General features: G+C 38.8%; 1 protein-coding gene across 3 annotated transcripts in view; it reads left to right on the forward strand.

Moving 5' to 3' along the window:
- CSMD3 (CUB and Sushi multiple domains 3) overlaps positions 1 to 12,651 on the forward strand; it is a 1,168,908-nt gene that overhangs the window by 474,250 nt on the left and 682,007 nt on the right. For all 3 annotated transcript variants that reach the window (XM_077808852.1, XM_077808853.1, XM_077808854.1), the window contains one exon: positions 3,184 to 3,308. In XM_077808852.1, the coding sequence (XP_077664978.1) occupies positions 3,184 to 3,308 (125 nt within the window). The remainder of the gene's footprint in view (positions 1 to 3,183; positions 3,309 to 12,651) is intronic.

Raw genomic sequence — 12,651 nt, forward strand, 5'->3', positions numbered from 1 at the left:
GTTCAGGTGGTTAAGAACTATTGCTTTAAACCCTCTGCCATTTTCCTTGGGCTGCTTCTAACTTTGCCCAGCTTCTTAAATCTTCCCCAGGTCCCTGGAGTCTCCTGGAATCTATGGTTCCTCACTACTTCTTCTTTGCTGGTTATGGTGGTACTCCTTCAAAGCTATTCCCAACCTTTGTTGCAGCAACTGGGCTGTGATGAGTAACTTCATCTCTTGCCTGGGAGTAGTCAGTCTTTCCTTTCTCTGAGCAGGAGTTTCCCTCTTCAGCCCTCTTTCCTGGAGCTGGGTTGCTTCTTGCCATAGAGTAGTCTATCTTATCCCTCCTTTGAACAGAAGCCCCTTCTTCAGCCCTCTCTTTTTCTCAGGAGCTGGAAGTTATGTAGTGTCAAGCAATATCTCCCTCCTTCAAACAGGAGTTCCCTCTCAGCCCTCTCACAGAAGCAAGGTTATCTCTCAGGCCTCTTTGCCTTAGGTTAATCAGTCTTATCCTTCTTCAAGTGGAAGTTCCACCTCCAGCCCTCTTACTGGAGCTGAGGTTGTGCCAGTTCTCTTCAGCTGAACACCCTGTCTAATTAGCCTTTTCCATCTGGAGGGTTCAAAAGGCCAGTCTTCTCTCTGGCTGCCTGCTGTGATGGAGGGAGGCAGCTTTTGAGCTGTTTCCTTTCTCCAAATGCTTCTCAGCTGGTTCGGTGGAAGGGGAGCCTTGTCCTGTCCTCTCTGCAAGGCTTTGGTCCCTTAAATGTACAGTATCAGGATTTCTTCCCTGAGAGCCATTCCTTAACAGGATCCTTATATCTATTAGGGCCATTTCGGAGCAGGGAGGGCAGGGGAAAGAGGGGCTGACCACTAGGCACTAGTGCCCGTGATGGGGAACTATCCCGTGATACTCCCCAAACTGGATCGGGGCCCAGTTGTGTTAGGCCCTAAAACAATTAGAAAAGTATCCTAATTTTCTACAAGCGTCACTCCCCTTTCTTTGGTATAATTCTTCACTAATGATTAGTTCTATCATGTTTGTACTTTAAATGTCAATAGTTGAAAATGAAAGTGTGAGCTGTGCATTCTGCACTTGCAGCCACTCCGCCCAGATCTTTTGCCTGTCAATTGAATTGAAACAGGAAATAAAGAAATAAAGCGTATTACAACAATCATATGTGCACACATAAGGAATGCAGTAATAACGCTTTAAAGGCCAGATCTTGCAAGGGGCTGAATGCTCTGAACTTCCATTGTCTGCAACAGGAGTTCAGAGCAGTCAGACCCTTGCAGAATCAGACTTAGATTTACAAGAGTTGAGTCAAACGAGCAGATTGAGTGAGTTCTTCTCCCCTGCTCCAGCCTCTTTGTACTGGGTAAAAGGCTCAGAGCAATATAAAGGAGCCCTAAAAGCCCAATATCTGCCCACGGAGGATTCCCCCAGTGCAGGAACTATGGAAGACAGCTGTAAGGCTGTCTCCTGAGAACCCTCTCACAAGTTCTGGCATGCTAGGGGCAGGGCTGGGGGCTGGTGGGGCATGCCAGAGGCAAGGCCCCAGCATGCAATTCTGAAGATTTCAGGCCACGCTGTGGCTTATCAGGCAGCCCTGGGAAGCTACCATAAATTAGATGGCAACAAATATTTTGTAAAACATATCAGAATGTGTTTCATAACCAAAGATTACTCCTCTGCCTTACTACTGTTGAATATGGGAGGTGGGGAGTAAAGAGTTTGCAAAGCTGCTGGTACAATAATAATGAATGTATCGAGATACAATAAAACCTTTTTGAAAGAAAACATGTATTGTGTGTAATAGTGCGGAGGTGGAAAGTACATGGTGGGTTATATGTTTAGTATTTTAAGATTTCATTGACCCAGAGAGTGCAATTATTAAAGAAGGTACTTACGCATGTATGTAATTTTAAGCAGCCAATTTGTTCTTTGAAGTCAGTGGGTCTTAAATACCTTACTGCATCGGAGTTATAATTAAATGTGCCATTAGTACTGTTGTTGCTTTTAAATAGTTATGTTAAGCTGGCACCCAGAAGCCCCAGTTAGGATCAGGATTCCATTGTTTTAGGCACTGTGCAACACATAGAAAAAAAATGTTTCTTTCCTGCAGAGTTTATAATCTAAGAACATAGTTTTTGAAAATCAAGGGTAATGAAATTAATATGAAATATATGATCTTGAGCAATACAAAATTAAACCAATTTTAGACAATTACTATGGTATATCACTCTTTATTTAAAAAGAGCACTATATGTATTACCAAAAAGAGATGACAACAAAAATGCAGTGGGTACCATTTGGAAATAGACATTTAGTCCATTATGTTGTTTACTTTCACATCGGTATGTTGTAAGCTCCACTGGGCATGAACTAGTTTTTTGTTCTGTAGTAGTGAGTAAAACATAACTGAGGCTCCTAGATGCTATAATAATACAAATAATAATTTATAATTTGTAATAATTGTGGTATTATCAATATATAGAATAGAAAATGTCACATAAACATGGTATATTTTATTTTCTATCATATGTGTTTTCCTGGTAATTAAAATAAAGCAAAAACCTGCCAATATCTCATAATATTTTTTTAAAAAAATTAAAAGTATGGACAGGAATTACTGTCTTTGTCCTTTTCTACTTCTCTTATTCTAGAGAACAAGATAGTGGTTTCAGAACACCATATTAGGTCCATGCTGGCTGTTTTTGACTCCTGTTTTCTTTGTTTAATGGAAACAAGAAGGGACCTTTACCTTTAAGAGCACAAACACAAACACAATATTGTGGCTTGCTAGGTTTCCTCTTTTTCTTTTTTTGAGTCAGCTTTCCATTGTTTGGTTCCTGTTTCCTTCTCTGATAAGTCTGAAGCACCAAAGGTTACCTCCAATAGGAAAAACAGACAAGCAGTATCCTTTTGAAGCCAATATTAACATCATTTCATGAATAATAGTAGTCAACGGATGCCCCCAAAGTTGCTTTTTTAGTTTTCTCCTGTTCTCTTCTATTATATTAAGAAATGTTTGCCAGACAAAACAATAAGTGATTTTTGTGTCCAATATGGAACTCCTGTTGCCTAAGAGCCATCAATGTTCCCCACATCTGTGGCACTTGATACAATTTTGGTTAAGAAAGAAGAGTATTCATTATTTGTAAGACACACCTCATGATATTCATTTTTCCTCACTCTGATTTTAGCTTGGGAGCAACAGTACAGTTCTCCTGTGATGAAGACTATGTGTTGCAGGGGGCAAAAAGTATCACCTGTCAGAGGATAGCTGAAGTGTTTGCTGCATGGAGTGATCATAGACCCATGTGTAAAGGTAAAGACAAATTCTTAAACTATTATCATGGTTTGTTGGTTTTCACAATTACTCTGTTACATTGTTTTACATTTGAAATGATGTCACATTGAAATAATATCACATTGTTTTTTGTTTGTTTTTTACAAATATATCAATGTTTATATCCTCTTTTCCTTATTTCTTTAATGAGCAATCTTTTTTGTTTAAAATACTTATGGTTTTACATTTGTTTACCCATTTCTTGAATAAAACCTGACGAATACAACTGATTTCCATTTGGAGGCTTCTGACCATAAATGGGAGCCTAATGGAAGAAATTAACTTTGGTAAATAAGTAAAACAGATGACTGTTCAGTGACCTATGACACAAATGTCATGTTTCAAATTTGTGATTATTGTGTATGCAATCACTAGTTCACAAGACCCATATTTCAAAATTTTACTGCTTGAATGATTGAAATCCATCAGGAAGATTGACCTTTGGGTCAACTCTAATGGAAAAGTTAAATGTTAAGATTTCAATTTTTTGGTGCTCAGCAACCTATGACGAAAGAATGTACCAAATTTCAGTATTCTAGGCCAATGGGAACATGAATGTTAATTGTGTCAGTCAGTTTGCCATACTCTGCCTGATATTTGTTATATTAAATAATATTATTTCATAGGTTGACAAAATTAAGAAGAACAACCTTGAATAAAATGAAAAGACTTTGCATGAGGTACTGAATTTTGTAACTATGTCCATGGGCTGGAAAGCCTGGGGATAAGAATGTGTGTGAGGGAGTAAGAGAGAGAGAGAGAGTAAAAGCAAACAGGGCCAGGGAGCTGAGCTCCAACCAAAAATTGCTTGGGGACTGACATCTTCAGGTCGAGCAGGTTGACAGAGAAAGAGCTCTGGGTGTAGCTGAAGAACTGCAGCTAAGTATGGCCTATTGAATTATGATTTTTGGACTTTATGTTGAGGCCCTATTGAAGGATTGTTTGAATTATTTTGTGATTAAGGGCTCTGAGGTTTGTGTGAATTTTAATTGATATTAAATCAGCCCTAGAAAGGGCGTGCTGCGAGCTGTAACAGAGGCTGTCTGCAGTGTTTAAGGGGCTCACAAAAGGGGCTCATAGGTGCCCGTATTGTCATACTTAACCATAAGGGGCTGCTCAATAAGTGGCCACCCCACTACAGTCACTCTACCAGAATGTCGACTGTATATTATCACTATCATTCCTTTTTATTTCTTCAAATTTTCTATTAACATGTAGTAAAACATTATCAACAGTAATGTATACCTATAACACTAAGATACATGCATGCCATTCAGGAAATTTGGAAAGGTTTTACCAACTAGCTTTTTTGTTTTATTCAGTCACATATCCTTCAGCCACCTGCTGTCAGTAAACACATTTCCTTGCATTTCTCTGTGCAGTGTGCCTTTAGAAGTGTAGCAGTAAATTTCTGAATAAATTAGTATAAAGGGCAACCAATATCTGGGATTTATCTTTGAGAATTTCTACAAATGTAACTGCAGTGAAGAATGCATTGTGCAATCACAGATATTTGAATAATAATGTAAAATGAAAAGGAAGCTTAACAACCAAGCTAAGAAAAAAGGTAGAAAAAGTTTATATCCATGGGGAAAGGTAGAGATGCTGATAATCTTTGTGCATATCTATAGTATCATGTTAACTAAATATCTCACAAGATCAATTAATTCAAGGGTAAAATATGTAACTGATAACTGAAGAGAGTCATTTACATCCTTGTGCTTACCTACTTAGTAAAAGCAGTACATGCTTTTTGCAGAGCAGATGATGCATATTTAAAAAGTTATTAGCAGTTAATATAGAGACATATGGTGAAAAGACAAATAGACAGATGGTATAGATATAGCAGTTTGTCATACAGCACATGCTTTATAGTGTTCATTAGTTTCATTAAAAGTACCTTTGACACAATTTTGGTTTATTCTGTTGATTGATTAGCAGTTTTTGTTATACTCTTGAATTGAATAAAGTCTTCAGATTATAAACTATGTTTTTCTACATGTTAATAATAATTGCCTGTTTGAAGCTCTATATGTGAAGTATAAAACAAATATTTTAGAGGGGATCATTGTTAGCACAAATACCATTTTGATAATAAGATTTCGATGGAAGCAACTGCAGAAATATGTGTACACCTCTTTGGTGAATTTACATTTCTGTGCACAAGCAAGCATTTGGACAAACAAAGCAGGCAATTGTGCATAAATGTCAGTTTGTGCAATAAATAGATTTTTTCATGTGTCAGTGAAAGGTTCTGTAGGTGCAGTGGGTACAAGTATATTTTAAAAGATGCATCTGTTGCTCTCCTTTAAAATTTTAACTGACTGGTTTTTCAGTGTCATGTTTGATATCCTCCCTGCATATCATCTCCTATCGCTCTTTTCGTTAATTTATGTAAATTAATATACATTTGCAAAACTAATTGAAAGTACACTTTTGAAAAAATGGCAATTTGAATATTAACAATTAGTTACATTTATGTTCTGGGATTGCTCTGAAAAAATTTAAATTGAAAATTTCCAATTCCATTACATTCATTTGATTCAACAACATAATCCTCCTGACTTGTTCTCCCAGGGCATATGAGTGGCTGAGTATAAATCTGCCTGATAAAAATGAAAGTTTTAGCTCACTTTAGAAGTTATCAAAAATACCAGCTGGAATCATATTTCTTAAAGTCAAAGTTAGAATGAGTCTGAAGCATTTCTGCAGGAGAAATAAAATGAGGTGCTCTGAAGAGAGAGAAAAACTGATACATCACATATAAACTATAGACAAACATGTACTGCTGTGGATTATGAATTTCCTTTAACCCTTAAGAAAAAGACTGATTTTCAGACTAATGTTTCCTGGTGGGGTTGACAAATTTCTGAACCCGCTGATCTGTGCCAGACTCTATAAAGAAAGAGGCAGAGTTATGCTGGAAGTCTTATTTCAGCTGGTCCTGCCTTGTCCCTACTGGCAATTATCTCTGCTTTCTTGGCCTACTTTTCCAATGAGTCCCACCATCTCTCTCCAATATATCCAGGAGGCTGGTTGGCAGTGAGGAAATAGTGGAGGGGAGCAGGAGGCACTCTCCCTGCTGCATTTCTGAGGGCACTTTGAATGCTCACAAGCGAGGAGGATAGCAAGACACTTTTGGAGAGAGATGGAAGGAGTGCAAGGGTGGAGCTGGAAGCGAACGATGACCTTTGTGTATGTGGAAAGAGGTGGGTTCGTTGAAATGGGCAGTTTCTGAGGGTATATTGCTCATCCTTCATACCTCATGACAATATGGGATACTCATCCTCTCAGTGCTATGGATTAAGTTTTATAGAAATTGGAAAGATTTAGAGTTCAGACCAAATTAGAACACTGGATGTGAATTTCACACTCTCCAAACTTTGGGAAACAGATCCATTTTTTTGACAGCACCCCATATCTAATTTGAACAAAGAATATTCTGTTCTTGTACTTGTTTTAAAAAAAGAAGCTGGATTCTCTATGTTTTGAATCTAATTACCCTGTAAGGTATTTACCTTCCTGATTTTACAGAGGGGATTCTTTTTATTGTTACTTCTTTTTTACTGTTTCTTCTATTAAAATTCTTCTTGTAAGACCTGAATGCTTTTTTTCATTGTTCTTAAGATCCAAGGGTTTGGGTCTGTGGTCATGTCAAGGTTTATTTTTATTAGGAAAGCATTGTTTGGAAACGTCTTTCCCCCAAAAATCCTCCCAACCCTTGCACCCCACTTCCTGGGGAAGGTTTGGTAAAAATTCTCACCAATTTGCATAGGTGACCACAGACCCAAACCCTTGGATCTTAAGATCAATGAAAAAGCATTCAGTTCTTGGAAAGAAGAATTTTAATAGAAGAAACAGTAAAAAAGAATCACCTCTGTAAAATCAGGATGGTAAATACCTTACAGGGTAATTAGATTCAAAACATAGAGAATCCCTCTAGGCAAAACCTTAAGTTACAAAAAGACACACAGACAGGAATATCCATTCTATTCAGCACAGCTTATTTTCTCAGCCATCAAAAGAAATCATAATCTAATGCATATCTAGCTAGATTACTTACTAAGTTCTAAGACTCCATTCCTGTTCTGTCCCCAGCAAAAGCATCACACAGACAGACATAGACCCTTTGTTTTTCTCCCTCCTCCCAGCTTTTGAAAGTATCTTGTCTCCTCATTGGTCATTTTGGTCAGGTGCCAGCAAGGTTATCCTAGCTTCTTAACCCTTTACAGGTGAAAGGATTTTTCCTCTGGCCAGGAGGGATTTTAAAGGTGTTTACCCTTCCCTTTATATTTATGACTGGTCACCTGTCCAAATTGGTGAGGATTTTTATCAAACTATCCCAAGGAAGTGGGGTGCAATTTTTGGGAGGATTTTGGGGGGAAAGACATTTCCAAACAATGCTTTCCTAATAAAATAAACCCAGATAAACGTTTGGTGGTGGCAGTGGAAGTCCAAGGGCAAAGGGTAAAATAGTTTGTACCTTGGGGAAGTTTTAACCTAAGCTGGTAAGAGTAAGCTTAGGAGGTTTTCATGCAGGTCCCCACATCTGTACCCTAGAGTTCAGAGTGAGGAAGGAACCTTGACATATGGCATATCTTTTCATCCGAAATCTTGATCGGTAGCTCCATGCAGAGTACACTGGAAGTCACAAAAACATCAATTGCTGTGGTGAGGCTCAGTTCTGAAAGAAATACTTGCAAACATGCAGCATGATGCAAGGAAATGAAATAATTTGACCATCTGTACCCTGGGGGATTCCATGAGTAGTTAGGGATCAATGAATACCTCCAAACTGTGCACCTCTTTGACACATGGTTTCAACAAATTCTCTTAAGAACGGATCAGAAACCATAACCACCACACTCTCAAGATCATTCCCCAATGGATTTTCATCACCTGCCCTTTATCTGCATTGAGAGTCTGTCGTCTTGGCCAAACCCAAGCCCTCGCTGTGGCCAGACATTGGGAAAGCACTACACCACACCTTTTGAGTGTGACGAAGATACTGGTGACACTGCAGCTCATATAACCATACTAATTCCCTTATCATATCAAAAAATGTTGACTGGAAAGGTGACCGAACAAGAGCCTTGCTTAAGCCTGCATGATTGCTTCCTCGGGGAGAAATGTAAACCACCCTCTGGAATCTCAGAGAAGACAATTCAGGTAATTATACAGAAAAATCCTCTACTGCAGAAAGGAACTGCAGGTAAGATAGTAAATCTTCATGACAAAAGGGCCTCACCACAACCACAGTAGTTCGTGAGATGGCCAGTGCCAGGCATTGGATTCTTGAATAAAGGCTTAATGAATGCTTTTTTGGGAAAAGCTTGCTTGTTTTTATATGTTGTCTTTGTCCAGTAGTGGTTGATGCCAGTTGATAAACTATTTTGTGTTTATTTTCTTCTAACTGTTTTCTTCTAGGATATTAACAGATCGATCCCTTAACTTTGACCTGGTGTTTGAGTAAATGACATAAGTGACAAGAAACTTGTTTTTTGTGTGAGCAATTCTGATTTCAGTTCAAGAATTCTTCCGGATTAATATATTTTGTAATATTCAAACCATTTTTTGAGTAGAGGCTCTACTTAGGTTTTGACAGTCTCTTTCTGATTGTTCCTAGGAATTTAGGGTTAAAAGTGAGAGACATTAGAAAGTTGTTTTCCCCTTTGTTTAGTATCTAATTAGGTTTTTTTGGCCCAGATCCTCAAAGATATTTACGAACCTAACTCCCAATGGGAATTGGAGGATCTGAGCATTTGCTCTTTGTTGTTTATTTTTTTTATCCCTTTCTGCTACTTATAGATAATTTTATATCTACTTTGTTTTATAAGTAGTTTTTATGGAACATTCCTAATGGAGAGCAAAATTTTGAGCTAAAAGAAAAGTTCTTAAATGTAGTCTGTGCTAATTGTAGAATATTTACACTTGTCTCCAGAACAGTGTAGCTGAAGGGGTGGGGGGAATGCAGGCAGAATTTTGTTTTCTTTTTTAATTTATGAAATTATAAAAATGTGCTCCAGCACAGTAAAGTTCTTCATAAGTGTTTCAGCTTATATATTCATATTAACTTAGCAATTGTTCAGCCTTACACTCTGATGAGACTCTAAAAGAGCCATAACAATGTGTGCAAACAACCACACAACTAATGTCTGATTTTTATTTACTGGTGCTTTGTAGATGTTACAATATTTCTTCTTGAATGTGTTAATTTCTAAACCTTGTAACACTTCACACACCAAAATAGGGATTGAGTTATACTGCCTAAAAAAATGAAATAAACACTTTTTTTCTAGCAGTGGCATTGGTGACAGTGTAGGTTAATTTGTTTCATATTGGCACCAAAAGCATGAAAGAAAGTAATATTTAGCTACACTATAATACAATATTTCTCTTGAACAAACTAAAGGAAAAAGTCCAACCATAAGCTTTCCCTCAATCCTGTATTTTCCTCTTCTGTACTGCAGTTCACGTGATATATTACAGTACACACTTTGTAAGCATGTGCTGCAAGGGGGGTGGCAGTTTTAATCCTGTTTCTTTAGTTTACTCAGAATTAAGTCACAACTTGTGATACTGAGCAGTTTATGTTTTTTTTAAAAAAAATATATACAGAAAACTTGAAATTATTTGGTGAGGAGTCCCTGGTAGATTGTAATTTATTTTGTGTCCCTCTAATAACAAGGCCATGTGATTCTGTACCTTGTTCTGCTAATGCAGAATGATCTCCCAGTCAACACATGTTAAGTAAACCAAGGGCCTCTTCCAGCAAACATTATCCATGCAAATAGTTTTTACTCAAGCAAGTAGTCCTGTTAAATTCAATGAGTCTATTTATGAGATTAAGGAGTATGCACCTGAAGAAAGATTTGAAAGTCATTCTCCCCAGAAAGTATTTTCAAATCTGTGCTGACACAGGAACATGGGGATCACCATATTGTTTCAGACTAGTGGTCCATCTAGTCAAGTTGCTGACAATGACTTGTACCAAATTCTTCTCCTAACCTCAGGCAGTTAATGGTTGTCCTGTTCCCTGAGGAATGAGATTTTATATTCCTTAGTAAACAAAAATGAAACTGTGAATGTTTTCATTATCAATGTAAAAGACTAATCCCTTTTTGAATCCTTCTAAGCTCTTAGTCTCTTTCATATCTTGTGGCACTGACTTCCAAAGGTTAGTTACGTTACATTTATAAAATCCTTCCTTTTTATCAGTATTAAATATGCTATCTTTTTAATTTAATTGGCTGTCCCTTTTTCTTGTATCATGAGAGAGGATAAACATGAGCTCCAAATGATATTCTCTGGACTTTTCATTTTTTTAAAATAAATTTGTGTCATGGCCCTATTATGTGTCTTCTCTGTAATCTAAATAGTCCTAATCTTTTCAATGAGCTGTCCACAGTGATTGCCAGATTTTATTCCTGCATGGCTACAGTTTCCTTAGAATCCACTGATGTGTATGAGTACTTCAAATTACTCCATCCAATGTGCATTTTTCAAGATTGTGTTTTAATGATCCCCAACCACCTGGGTGTGTTAAGTCATCCAGAGTTCCTCAGTCTTCTTTAAAGTCTTGACTAACTTAAACTAAGTGGTCTTATCTGCCAATTTTGTTCCTTGACTTTAGCAAAGCTTTTGACACGGTCTCCCACAGTATTCTTGCCAGCAAGTTAAAGAAATATGGGCTGGATGAATGGATTATAAGGTGGATAGAAAGTTGGCTAGGTTGTCGGGCTCAACGGGTAGTGATCAATGGCTCCATGTCTAGTTGGCAGCCGGTATCAAGTGTGGAGTGCCCCAAGCGTCGGTCCTGGGGCCGGTTTTGTTCAATATCTTCATAAATGATCTGGAGGATGGTGTGGATTGCACCCTCAGCAAGTTTGCAGATGACACTAAACTGGGAGGAGAGGTAGATACGCTGGAGGGTAGGGATAGGATACAGAGGGCCCTAGACAAATTAGAGGATTGGGCCAAAATAAATCTGATGAGGTTCAGCAAGGACAAGTGCAGAGTCCTGCACTTAGGACGAAAGAATCCAATGCATCGCTACAGTCTAGGGACCGAATGGCTCGGCAGCAGTTCTGCAGAGAAGGACCTAGGGGTGACAGTGGATGAGAAGCTGGATATGAGTCAACAGTGTGCCCTTGTTGCCAAGAAGGCCAATGGCATTTTGGGATGTATATGTAGGGGCATAGCGAGCAGATTGAGGGATGTGATTGTTCCCCTCTATTCGACACTGGTGAGGCCTCATCTGGAGTACTGTGTCCAGTTTTGGGCCCCACACTAAAAGAAGGATGTGGAAAAAATGGAAAGAGTCCAGCAGAGGGTAACAAAAATGATTAGGGGACTGGAACACATGACTTATGAGGAGAGGCTGAGGGAACTGGGATTGTTTAGTCTGCGAAAGAGAAGAATGAGGGGGGATTTGATAGCTGCTTTCAACTACCTGAAAGGGGGTTCCAAAGAGGATGGCTCTAGACTGTTCTCAGTGGTAGCTGATGACAGAACAAGGAGTAATGGCCTCAAGTTGCAGTGGGGGAGGTTTAGGTTGGATATTAGGAAAAATGTTTTCACTAGGAGGGTGGTGAAACACTGGAATGCGTTACCTAGGGAGGTGGTGGAATCTCTTTCCTTAGATATTTTTAAGATCAGGCTTGACAAAGCCCTGGCTGGGATGATTTAGTTGGGGATTGGTCCTGCTTTGAGCAGGGGGTTGGACTAGATGACCTCCTGAGGTCCCTTCCAACCCTGATATTCTATGATTTTATGATTCTAAATGTGTCCACCCTTTTTTAATTTAATTACTCTACATAAGATTCCAGAAGGATCACCCTGTCGGTGAGCCTACAGCAGTGGTCCCCAACGCGGTGCCCGCGGGTGCCATGGTGCACGCTGGGGCATTTTTGTGCGCTCACAGGACACCCCGCTGCCAAAATGCCGCAGAGAAGCGTTGGCATTTCTCAGCGGTGACGCTTCTTGCTGCTGCCGCTTCTTGGCAGAAAGGTTGGGGACCACTGGCCGACAGTGTCTGAGTCAGTGTGAAGTGATGCAGTTACAAGCATCTTTTTGTTAGAGTATCACCAGGTTCAATCATCACTGGCATTCTTAGTCTTTACTGTCCAGCTTTTAAGTTCTCAGACATATTTGGCTTTTTTTTCACAGTTTATAAATTTTATCAGTACTACAACACAGGCTTTTATCAGTAAATATGTTAAATACTCTGTAGAAAACAACACCTATCTCAGTTCAGAATCCTGGGGTTTCCCACTATTGCCCCATCCCCCTCCACATTTACTCCAATGCAGGGTAGCACTAC

Source organism: Eretmochelys imbricata, chromosome 2 (assembly GCF_965152235.1).
Source record: "Eretmochelys imbricata isolate rEreImb1 chromosome 2, rEreImb1.hap1, whole genome shotgun sequence".
In the NCBI taxonomy this organism is placed as follows: domain Eukaryota; kingdom Metazoa; phylum Chordata; order Testudines; family Cheloniidae; genus Eretmochelys; species Eretmochelys imbricata.